This window comes from Elgaria multicarinata, chromosome 22, assembly GCF_023053635.1.
Source record: "Elgaria multicarinata webbii isolate HBS135686 ecotype San Diego chromosome 22, rElgMul1.1.pri, whole genome shotgun sequence".
Taxonomy (NCBI): domain Eukaryota; kingdom Metazoa; phylum Chordata; class Lepidosauria; order Squamata; family Anguidae; genus Elgaria; species Elgaria multicarinata.
In genome coordinates this window covers 7,787,578-7,800,254 of record NC_086192.1, presented here as the reverse complement: position 1 = coordinate 7,800,254, position 12,677 = coordinate 7,787,578, and the positions used below count along the sequence as shown (strand labels likewise).

General features: G+C 47.4%; 1 protein-coding gene across 2 annotated transcripts in view; it reads right to left on the bottom strand.

Moving 5' to 3' along the window:
- Window positions 1-12,677, bottom strand: part of ACACA (acetyl-CoA carboxylase alpha) — a 221,542-nt gene that overhangs the window by 28,038 nt on the left and 180,827 nt on the right. For both annotated transcript variants that reach the window (XM_063146546.1, XM_063146547.1), the window contains 2 exons: window positions 5,002-5,179; window positions 1,019-1,131 (listed from right to left, as the gene is read on the bottom strand). In XM_063146546.1, coding sequence (XP_063002616.1) covers window positions 1,019-1,131; window positions 5,002-5,179 — 291 coding nt within the window. The remainder of the gene's footprint in view (window positions 1-1,018; window positions 1,132-5,001; window positions 5,180-12,677) is intronic.

Below are 12,677 nucleotides of genomic sequence, written 5' to 3'. Positions count from 1 at the left end.
TTATACACAGAGAGAGAGAGAGAGAGAAAGAGAGAGAGAGAGAGCAAACGCACACACCCATACACAGGCTCCTTAACTCCAGAAAGGAGGTTTGAGACTGGGAGCGTTGGGTGCAGTCAGTTATCACACAGGTAAGTCATACCGGTGTTAATGGGGCAAACACACAAATTAACTACAATCCTTGGTGCAATACATGTGCGGGTCTTCAAAGAGGCCCCTCCCCTTCTAACGTACGTCCTCCTAAAGATGCCTCTTGTGACCTGCAGGTTTTCTAGGTAAACCTGCAGGTCACAACGTTTTGTTAAAAATCTGCTTCCAGACTGACTAAAATGATGCCCCAATCAATCATATTTTTAATCAATGAAACTCCATTTGCCTGCTATTGCCAGTGCGGTTTTGATGATGTTGGTTCGCTGGCGGAGTTTGTTTTATCAGCAGGATCGTTTTGAAATTTGTTATGAATTACTGGTGTGTTTGGTGTAGGTAAAACCCACCAGCAACTAGCACGGTTGTATGGAAGCAAAGCCCCTTTATACAGCCCCTGCTTTCGTAGGAATACTAGCAAGCCGTGTTAATACGAAGATCACTGTGGAACAACCACAGTATTTCTTCCAGCAGAAACGTGTTTCCCTCACCACCATTACCTAGGAACATTGTTCCACAAGGCTATGCACTGATTGATTCTGTTCTGGGGTAAAACACTTATGTTTTTAGCTGTAAAGCCAGCTCTGTTTTTAAGCCTAGAAAGGGCCAAATGAATAAAGACACACACGCAAAACAAATTGCACCAACCAACTTTGCAGCTATAATTGCAGCCCTCTCAAAATCTCGGCGCATTCTAGACGAATGCTTTATTGTTACCTGCCTTGAACCTAAAGAACCCTTCGGCAGGCTGGGGGAAGAAACGTTTGCCAGACAGACCTGCAGTCCAATGGTTAAAACACCGAAACTGGCGAACAGAAAGCAAGCTTGCGCATTTGTAAGGAGTCCAACCCCCGGCAACCCTGCCAAGACTTACCGAGTCGCTCTGCCAGACGGACGTAGATGGGGTCCACGCGCCTCATCGTTTTCACCAGGTCCTTCTTGCGGAATTTGATTTCCACGGTGCCTTCAGGCTCCAGAACCCCGCCTCTAAAAAAGGGGAAGAAGAAAACGGAAGGGGCTTTCATGGAGGCTAGTACATTCAAGGCTGAAGATGTCAGGAAGGGGGAACACCCTCTCACCCTAGAAACATCCTTGTGTGGATGAAAAGAGAGAGAGAGAGAGAGAATGAGAACTCCAGCACAGATTAGATGGCAAAGCGCTAGGGTATATTTGTATGTGACCAAAGCCCTGGAGAGGGAGATCTTGGAAGCAAAATGATGTACGAGGCACCTTTTCATATTGTTCAGACTGCAAAGCCAGGCTTCTTGGTAGTAACACGTTCAAAGATCCACATACCTTGCAGATATATGGAACCTCGAACAATAAAAAAGGGAGAAAATAATAATAATTGCAATAGAGAATGAAAACCTTTCGAAAAATCAGACTGCACGAATAAAACCAAGGCAGAGAAGGCTTGTTTAAAATCAAAAATTCTTCAGCAGGTGTGGAAAATGAAACAAATATTGGGGCCGGTTTGACACCAACAGGCAGGGAGTTCCAGAGATAGGGAGCTGAGACACAAAAGGCTCTGTTCCGAGTGGACTCCAAACTCATGGTTGCCTGTAGGTGGTGGGCTCAAGTTACAGGAAGCCAGATTCCGGCTGGACATTAGGAAAAAATTCTGACTGTTAGAGCAGTACGACAATGGAACCAATGACCTAGGGAGGCCGTGGGCTCTCCCACACGAGAGGCCTTCAAGAGGCACCTGTCAGGGATGCTTTAAGGTGGATTCCTGCATTGAGCAGGGGGTGGACTCGATGGCCTTAGAGGCCCCTCAAAACTCCTACTATTCTATGATTCTAAGGAAGAAGATGCAAGGGCCTAATGTGTGTAAGAAGGGACAGGAGAACACAGTAAGGCCAATCTAAGAAAAGAGTTCTGGAGAGGGAGGAGACAGGGCCAGCATCAAGGGTTGCCATAGTGGGGCAGCTGAGGAGGGCCCCAATATTTTCTCACACCTCCTCCTCCTCCTCCTCCTCCTCCCCCTTGAAACCTGCTTGCTCACCTGCCTCTCTCGCTCTAGGCCAGACAATGGTGGTGCTGGCAAGGAGGAGCCTCCTGTTCCAATGACTCGAGTTCCATTAAGATCGACCCTGAAGGCCTTTGCCGAGTATCTGCATTTCCAGTTATATAATATTCCAAACAGCTGTTTCTGGGGCTGATAGACAAACTGCCAAATATGTACATCCAAAAAACCCTCAGATTTCCAGGAGAAATCGCACCATTCAGAGGGTTTGATTTAGTCTGTCTTTTCTTCTCTTAGTTAGATGTCTAAAGCTGTATTTTATTCTTAAAGGAAACCAATAAGGTGCTACTTCCAAAGCGAAACAAAAGGCAATTCAACTGCCTCTCAACGTTTCAAGAATCTACTGGGCACTGAAGCCCTTGGAAGAGGCCTGTTAAGAAATGCAAAAGCCTAGCCCATGTGGCTGAAAGAGAAAACAAGAAAAAAAATCTGAGGCACCTCAAAAATTCACAGATTTATTGTAGGATATTGTGTACTACAGTTCACTCATCACACGCCGCTAGGTGGTAATTCCAACCTGCCCAATCCGCAGATGCAGGCTTTGAAGCCAATGTTTTTGCATTTCAACTTCTCTAATTTCGACGTCTACAGGTAGCAGGTAGCATCCAATGTTAATCCCTACTTAGAGGAGATGCACTAAAACAAATGGGGCACAGGTTAGTCATGACTAGCTTAAGTCCAGTCCATTTCAAGGAGTCTACTCCAAGCAGGACCAGTGCCGGATACTGCCCAACGTATCCAAGAACAATTTTGTTTTCGAGCGTGAGGAGGGCCACATGAAATTGTGTTTACCCTTGAAGAAAAACAACTCGTCAAAAATACAGATGCAAAATCAGCAAGCAAGGATTTGTTTTTTCATCTAATAGGAGGACGAAAAAGGCACAGGAGGAGGCAACCGGATAAGATAAGAACAAGATTAGACTGCAAAGCAACTAGAACATTAAACAGAGCTACATATGTGATAAGTAGGTGATATAATCAGATTGCAAGGGGGGGGGGAAATGGGGTGAGAGACACCCTAACAAATCATTTCCGGTGATATTGTGTAAGTACTCACTGCAAGCTCATGAGGAACAGCCTTTCAGTTGTATCACCTGTGCGCTGGCCTTACAATGTATGGCAAAGCCACAATTAATTAGCCTCGCCATGCACAGGACTAGAGAGGACGCAAGGACGTGTTGTATATGTGCAAGGCACACTTACACAACCACGAGAGCACACAGCCACGTGTGGACGTCCTCAAGATCTCCTGTCAACTAGCTCTGCGCCCGGAGTCGCTAGTGTTACAAGCAATTGCATCCACCGAGGGCCTTGCGGCCCCTGAAAGACCAACACATTTATTACGGCATAAGCTTCTGTGGATTGAAGTGGACCGTGTCCACAAAAGTGGACGCTATAACGATTTCCTTCCTTTTCAAGGGGCTGGCAAGACTTTTGGTTTATTTTGGGGTTTTGCTGCAACAGACTGATATGGTGACAGACACCCCCCTGGAAAATGAAGCAGTTACACGGGCCTAGGCGCTAGGTATCTATTGGGCTTTTTGTTACATTAATATCCCACTTTTCGTCTGTTGTGGAACGCAAGGGGGTTGCATGCGGTCCCTACATGGTCTCCCCTCCAAGCACTGACCAGACCCAGACCTGCTTAGCTTCAGCAAGCAAGCTGCCTCATTTGCCTTTTGACCATGCTCCGGGACTGAAGGCGCAAAGACTTTTGCTAAGACGGCACAATCCTAGGCATGTCTAGACAAGAAACCAAAAAGCCCTACAGCTCCCAGCATTCTCCGGTAGGGCTTCTTTTTTCCCTTGCCTAAACATGCATAGGATGGCACCCAAAGGAAGAAAAGAAAAGCAGAAACTTAAGAGGTAGAGCAAATCCTAAAAATCTCATCAGAGGGATGATTTTTGAGTCCCCCGAGGGCATACCTAGCTAGTCAGGGTGATAAAACACATACAAAAATCAGGCTATGGATAATTAGACCACTTTTGAAACAGACACCCCAGAAATGACAACGCACTAACCTAGATTCAGCACACTGTGAAGTGTGAACAGGTAGTGGCTCTATACGCTTTAAATCAGGTGTGTGTGTGTGTGTTTGGTAAATTATCTGTTTTCCAAAGAAGGTTGGAAGACAGCATATTTTGGAGAATTAAAGATTTACTTCAATCTTCTCTTTAACAGCATGCCTAGTAGCCATAGGCAACAAGGAATTCCATGCAGGCAAGTAAGTGGAGGATGCATCTTTCTTTCACTCTACCACCTGGTTTCCATGCAGGCCATGGAGAAAATGAAGCCCATCCCTCAGATACAGCTAGTAAAAAAAAAACCTGTAGGCTAGTAACTTTGTAGGCTTATTTATCTTTTTTAAACTTGTAGGCTTATTTAATTTTTGTGAACCGCCCAGGGAGCTTCGGCTATTGGGCGGTATAAACATGCAATCAATAAATAATAATAATAATAAATACCAACAAACGCTTCCTTTGACTGATCTAGAGAAGAGATCTTACGACGCCTTTTGTGGTTTTAATTGTTGGGAAAGCTTATTGGGCGGTATAGAAATGTAAGAAATAAATAATAAACAGCTGGGGCTGATGGGAGCTGAAGTCCAAAACCTTTGGAGGGATTCTACCGCCATGTGAGGTGCCTGGAGGGCCGTTCTGCTCCCACCGCAAGCTGCCCTGATTCCCTCAGCCCTGAGCCTACCTCTCCCCCGTTTCGCTTGGCCCCAAGGTCGCCCCTTGCTTTGCTGGGGCCGGCTTTTCGGTTCCGGGAAGGGCTCAGCCCCCTGGCCGTTTGTGTCTCGGAAGACAGAGGCGGTCGAGGCGATTACCTGCTCTCCCGGTCGGCGTACATCTCCATGTGTCGAGGGTTGATGGTGGGGTCAATCACGACCCAGGAGCCTCCCCGCAGCTCCGCTTGCGGCGGGATGTAGACGAGGACCGGCTGCTTGTACTCCCGCAGGCCGTCGACAATGTAGGCCCCAAACTTCAGCACCTGGTCATACATGTCTGGTGGGGAGGGAGGGAGGGGGACAGGAGTAAGAATTCTCGCCAAAGTCAGCCCGAGGACGTCCACACGGCGCAAAGTTACACTTGTGGGATTCACCGGCACGGGATGTGGCATTTGGCCATGAGCTCAAACGGGTGCAAAACTCCCCAATCTGGTGCATGAAGCCGCCTGAGGTTCGTAAGAACATCAGAAGAGCCCTGCTGGATCAGACCAACAGTCCATCTAGTCCAGCGCTCCATCCACACAGGAATCCCACAAGTAGGGCACGGTGCAACAGCACCCTCATGCCCATGTTCCCCAGCAACTGGTGTATACAGTCTTACTGCCTCTGATACTGGAGGTAGCACAGAGCCCTCAGGACTGGTAGCCATTGAGAGCCTTCTCCTCCAGGAATTCATCCAACCCCCTTTTATAAAGCCATCCAAATTGCGATAGTGAATTCCAGCACTATCTCCCCTCTCCCGTTTCATACTCATTGTCCCACCCACCCCCCTTCTCCCAGCGCCGGCGGAGTCCTTTCTCCAAGCGGAGAAACTCGCTGCCTCTTAGAGAAATGCTGAAGTGGGCAAAGAGATGGCGTGAGCGGGCACAGGCACAACCGCCGTCGTGGTGAATTCGGTCCTGTTTAACTCGAGAACCTACACCAATTGGGTTCTAGACACCCCAGTGGGTCGCTGAGCCTTGGAATGGAACAGGCAAAAATCGCCACAGAGGAAAAAGTTAATTCAAGGCTTCGTTTAAGAAAATTGCGACAATGAAAGAATTAAGAGGACTGAATTCACCGACGCCTTCCAAGCTCAGAGGACCTTGTGGTGACCCACCTAACCCCCTACCTTTAAAAGGGTTCTGGACCCCTAGGTTAGACAATTTATTGAGGGAGGGAGGGAGGTCTATTCATGACCTCCATCGTCAGGGGCAGTAAGATTACACCAAACATTTATTGTGCATTTTGAAACTGACGTATACTGCCATGAGAGGTAAAAGTTTGTTTTCCACACCCCTCCGAAAAAAATGCAAGGAAGCCATGGAATACCAGGATACGCATTGAATGGGTTTGGACCATCGCAGCGGGGGAAGACACCATTGGGGCATCTTCCCCCATCCACACAACCCGCCATTTGCATTACTCCCCCTGCTGCAGCGTGGGTTGACGTGTGGTCCAAACCCAGCGCGCCGCTGGAGGAGGGGGGAGTGTTGTACCCAACCTACAACTCTACTGCACGTTGTGGGCATGGGGGTGGGGTGGGGGAAGACATGATAGCTTCCCCTGCTGCCATTGTCCGAATGCGGCCACTGCCTTGCTTAGTTCTGGGGTGCACGTACAAATATCATCAGGAAACTGTTAAGGGCCAGCAACTGGAACATTTTAAGAAGATGAAATACACGCTGAGTTCGACGCCCAAGTACTCAGAGTGGGACAGTGGTATTCTCTGCTCGTGCACCACATACGCACAGCCCCGACAATTTAAGAATTGGTCTGCTGGATTAGAACAAAAGCTCATTTAATCCTGCATCAAGGCAAAAGCCACCCACATGGCCAGCCCCCCAATCCCCAGTAGCAGCTGGAACTCAGAGGCTCCTAAACTGCTCCTGAACGTGGAGGCTCTATCCCTCTATATTCCTGGAAGCAGAGGCCTAATCCCCATTTAAAACCATCTAAACCACTGGTCATCATCCAGTGGTGTAGTGGCTCCAGGACTTGCAGGGATGAAGCACCAACATTTTTTGATTAGCAGGGACACCAACCTCAGACTCCCCAGGTGAGCTGCAATCCTCAAAGCAGCTGGGGGGGGGGGGGGAATTGAATTTTCTCAGCAACAACATATTGTTCCCAAAGCATTTTGGGGTGTCTTGGCCTTGAACGGTCAAATAAGACCCTGACAAGATGGAAGCCAGGCTCCTTGGCTTGGTTTCAGATTCTGAGTCAGAGCTAGAAGACGTTCAGACAAGACCAAGAGCACGGGAGGTCTTCAGGAGTCAAGGAGGAATCTTCCCAGGAGCTTATCCAACATGAGGCCCAGGCTCCCCAATCCAGCCCTCTCTTGACAACTCAGGCTTTGTCAGAGGGAGAGGGAGCATCAGAATTGACAGATCCCAGAGTCCACAGCAAGGTCAAGTAGGTGGAGTTGAGAGGAGGTGGGAGGCGGTCCACCAGACTAGCTGGACATCAGAAGTTAGGTCAAGAGGACACTCCCTGAAGGAGGAGTTCGGTAAAAGCCTAGCGGGCACGGCGGGAAACCATCCATTTAGTTGATAGGCGACTTCCTTGCTTTGTTTAGCTAATCAGCCTTAGAGGATAGCTCTAGCCTCCACAAGCATGAAGAGTTGTTCTTTTTATGGAATAAAGACCTTGTGGATTGCACAGCGAGTCTGTTGCATCACATTTCAGCAGAAAGGCTTGGAATCCTGACAGACCCATTACTTTTATAAAATGCCTGCTCCTGGAGGAGATGGAAAATTGGTAGGAATGCTTTGTTGATATGGATCAACACAGTTACTGCCTGCATTTTTCAACTCTCCTGGGGAGGCGTGGCCAACGGGGGCTGTCATGATGAGCACCTTCATTTCAACATTTCCCCCTACACTACTGTACACATCCCATCCAACGCATCTCTTTGGATGTTAACCTGTTTTTAACTATTTTCCAGCAGTCTAACATGTTCTCTTATACCCAATCACAGAAAGAAACTTTCATTAAAAACAGAAAACAAAGAATCAAAAACCGCATAGAAATTGCACATAACTCTTGACGAATTTTCAGGGATTGCTCACATGTGACCTTGAACTTGTGCTCAGGTGAACATAAATGCAGCATCCAAAAACGCTGACAGCAAAGAGGAGAAACTTTTTTTTAACGTCATCTCTGGGTGAAAGAAATGATCCGGGGTGTGTGTGTGTTTTTATAGAAAGGGAATGACAAATTTATTGCTAATTAAACAATCACTTTTTTATGTAGTGCTAGCAATAAACCACTTGAAGCCCCTTTCAGCTAATTCCAGTGTTAAGAAAATAATTGCTCGATTCAAATTATTTTAACCAAATTAATTCTTTAGTAGACGTTTTTTAGTAGTGCTACATAATAAAATAATTGCGTAATTAGCGTGGCGTTTTTCACTCCTGCCACGAGAGTATATTTTACTTGGAAGAAGCGGGATGAGCAAAGAGGCAGGCAGCATTCTCGTCGGCAGGGTAGAGAAGAGGAGAAGACGTTAAAAAGCAGAGACTTGGTGGGAAAGAACCAACGCCTCAGCTACACTATAACTATTTTATTTATTCTGATACACAGAGGATTGATTTAACTATAACAGCTAGCCACTGTTTGTTTGATTAGTGTTACATTTATATCCCACCTTGATTATTATTACATTTATATCCCTTTTGCAAGAAACTCAAGCAAACTTCCATGGTCCTCTTCCTCTTCCTCCTCTCCATTTTATTCTCACAACCACCCTGTGAGGTAGGATAGGTTGAGAGTCAGTCACCTTTAGAACCTGGATCTCATTTTAATGCATTTTAATGCATTTAAAATGCCTTGCATTGTTTTGATCGATTTATATGCTGCTTACAAATAAGCAGCATACAAATCGATTAAATAAATAAATAATAAATAAGTGCCACCAACGTACGTGGTGTTTTACAACATGAGCAGATAGGAACGGGGCTCCGGGCGTAACAGCGTTTCTCCCCGAGACTGCGGGTCGCTGAATCTACTTCCAGTTTCGTCACAGAATTGATTCAAGATCTCTGCAAAGAGTGTTTCCTTTCCTGCTTTTCCACTACACAACCTGTAGGTGGAGCCGTGCTATGGCGGAACAGCGCAACTACACAAGGAGAAAGCGCGCGTACCCCATTTTCTCCGTTCTAGAAAGTACTCTGAACAAACAAAAGTGAAACTGGAGGGTCACGGCATCTAAAGAGCCTGTAAACAACCGCGAGTAAGGAATGACAAGCGCATAATAAATGCCTCGTGTAGAAAAGTGTTATAAACTAGACAATGCAGGAGACAACAGAGGGATGGGAAACGGTGGAACATGAGCAAACGTTACATAGGACGCTGCCCTGTGTCATTTCAGAGCTTTGGTCCATCAAGAACAGCATCATCTACACTCACTGCCAGCACTTCTCCAAAGTTTCAGACAGGTGGGTCCACCCCTACTTGGAGAAGCTGAAGATCAGATGTGAGGCCAACTGCCTGCAAAGGATCATAGAATCACAGAATTGTAGAGTTGGAAGAGGCTTCTAAGGCCATCGAGTCCAACCCCCTGCTCTATGCAGGAATCCACCTTAAAGCATCCTTGACAGATGGCTGTCCAGCTGCCTCTTGAATGCCTCTAGTGTGGGAGAGCCCACAACCTCCCTAGGTCATTGGTTCCATTGTTGTACTGCTCTAACAGTCAGGAAGTTTTTCCTGATGTCCAGCCAGAATCTGGCTTCCTGTAACTTGAGCCCATTGTTCCGTGTCCTGCACTCTGGGATGATTGAGAAGAGATCCTGGCCCTCCTCTGTGTGACAACCTTTTAAGTCTTTGAAGAGTGCTATCATGTCTCCCCTCAATCTTCTTTTCTCCAGGCTAAACGGGCCCAGTTCTTTCAGTCTCACTTCATAGGGCTTTGTTTCCAGACCCCTGATCATCCTCGTTGCCCTCCTCTGAACCCCCTCCATCTTGTCTGCATCCTTCTTGAAGTGTGTTGCCCAGAACTGGGCGCAATAAAGATGAGGCCTAACCAGTGCCAAGTAGAGAGAGACCAGTACCTTGTGCGATTTCAAAGCCATACTTCTATCAGTGCATCCCAAAACAGCGTTTGCTTTTTTTGCAGCCACGTCTCACTGTTGGCTCGTATTCGGCTTGTGATGTACAACAATTCCAAGATCCTTCTTGTTTGTACTATTGCTGCACCAAGTATCCCCCATCTTGTAACTGTGCATTTGGTTTCTTTGATGTTCTCCACTACTGAGCTAAGACATGTTGGACTGGATCAACCTTCTCCCAACCTGGTACCCTACTACCCGGTGTAGTCTAACACGTCTGGGTGCTGGGCTACAGCAACTCCCAGCCTGCAGGCCCTTATTTCGTTCTGAAGCAACTTAGGGGCACTTCTCAGATGAATTTTGTCTAAAGATGCTGAGGCTTGGAACCGGGGACTTTTTTTGCAGGCAAAGTGGGTGTTCTACCACTTTGCCTTCCCCATAGGTGTTAAATAGATTCAGGCTTCACTGCACTCGGGGATGAAAACGAAACGGTTCTAGCCAAAGGCTCCATGGAGAGAGGTAGGTTATGCAGAGAGATTTAATGAAAGAGAGGAAGGTGGCCCAGGGTTACGGGGAGAAAGTTCCACGCCCGGGGGCATCAAAGGAGAATGGAGGGGATCATTTAAAACAGCAGGAGAACAGAGGATAGCGTGGAGATAGATAAGAGACCATCACAAGCAGGGGCATTTCTCTCTCGATCTGTTATCTATAAAGTCGAGAAAAGGGGAATGGAAGCAGGGGTAGTCAACCCTCAACTGGATTGTAGGCACAATGATGGTTGGGGAAATATTCTCAATTCCAGACTGGCATCAGACGTTTAGGCACTAAGACCAGCCCAGTGCAAACTTCAAAAACAATCACCAGATTAACTTTCTAGGTGCCCTAGCAAACAAACTGCTGGATATATTTTTTTTTCTTCAGCTCTGTACCTGTACTCTCTCTCTCTCTCTGTCTCACCATGTCCATCAATTCTAGTGGGGATCAACCTCAGCGGCTTGGCCGGAGCCCAAAGAGAAAAAACAAACCCACACACGGAGCAACACACCCATCGCATTCAGATAAAGAGCCTTTTAAATCCATTACTCGCAGGCTCTGCCGTGATACAAACATGTAGGTAAGCAGTGTTGCTGACGTTGATTTGAAGGTCTTTCTGTTCTGGTTAAAGTCTCTGGTAACCATTCCCTCTTTATTTATTGTTATTTATAACCCATCCCAGGGGGTGGGGTGTGTGGGGTGGGGGAAATAATAAGTATAGCATGGAAAACCAACCGAGAGCGACCCCGTAGCGCTACCAGCGAGGCGGTTTAATATCTTTGGGATTTGCATCCTATCAACCCTATTCACGCTGAGCCCGAGACCCCGGTGCTAATTTCGAGTAAATTTCACGCTTGATGTCTCGCTGTTGTGGGTCACTGGCGGTTCGTCTAAATAAACTGCTTCCCTCCATCTAAATATTCAAAGCGTTCTTCTTTTTTTTAAATTAATTTCTGCATTATGTTGAATAGCCTTGCAGCGAGACAGAACTCGTTTGGTGAACGCAGACCTTCCCCCTCCCTCGATATGGTTTTATTTATCGTATGGATTTTTAAAGATATGTATATAAATATATGCGCACAAGCTGACGCGTGCTCATGCACTCACACTCACACACACACACACACAGCTTAAATTAGACCTCCTAGGCTGACTTGTAAAGAGTTTCCCCCCCTCCTCCACTAATGCCAATTCTCAACGTAGCAAGAGCTATCTCTAATCTTTTCTTACTCATTACACACAATTTCGGAGTCATTTTACCCACGGCGAAGCCGTTTCTTGGCGGTGTGTGTGTACATATGCGTGTATTTGTGTGTTCTTAGGCGCACTGAGGGGTGGTATAATTGTTTATTTTTGCTCCCTGCGTAATCCTCCCCCCCCCCCCGCTGCTCCCACCCCCACCCCTCAGCTCTTGCCTCCCGCTACTGCTTAGCCAACACTGCAACCCAAATTGCAAACATCTCTCGAAGGAGCGTGGGAAGAGTTGACAACAGACGCCCTCTTTAACTTAGAATCATAGAATCGTAGAATAGCAGAGTTGGAAGGGGCCTACAAGGCCATCGAGTCCATCTCCCTGCTCAGTGCAGGAATCCACCCTAAAGCATCCCTGACAGAGGGTTGTCCAGCTGCCTCTTGAAGGCCTCTAGGGTGGGAGAGGCCACAACCTCACCAGGCAACTGATTCCATTGTCGTACTGCTCTAACAGTCAGGAAGTTTTTCCTGATGTCCAGCCGGAATCTCACTTCCTGTCACTTCAGCCCGTTATTCCGTGTCCTGCACTCTGGGAGGATCGAGAAGAGATCCTGGCCCTCCTCTGTGTGACAACCTTTGAAGTATTTGAAGACTGCTCTCATGTCTCCCCTCAATCTTCTCTTCTCCAGGCTAAACATGCCCAGTTCTTTCCGTCTCTCTTCATAGGGCTTTGTTTCCAGACCCCTCATCATCCTGGTTGCCCTCCTCTGAACACACTCCAGGATCCCAGGAACTTGCTTCCTGGGATCCTACACCGGCTAACAGGGGATAGTTTCGAAGCTGATACCTACTTGGAGAAGCTTCATGTCAAGATGGGGGATGAGGCCCGTTTTCAGGCGCGCATCACGGGCTTCAGCAGTGGCGGCTTGTCGCTGAGGCAGCTTCCTCTCAAAAGAGGTCTGCTGGAGCTGCCCCGGTTGCCAGTCACCAGGGCTGGCCCTACCATGAAGCGGCCTGAGGTGG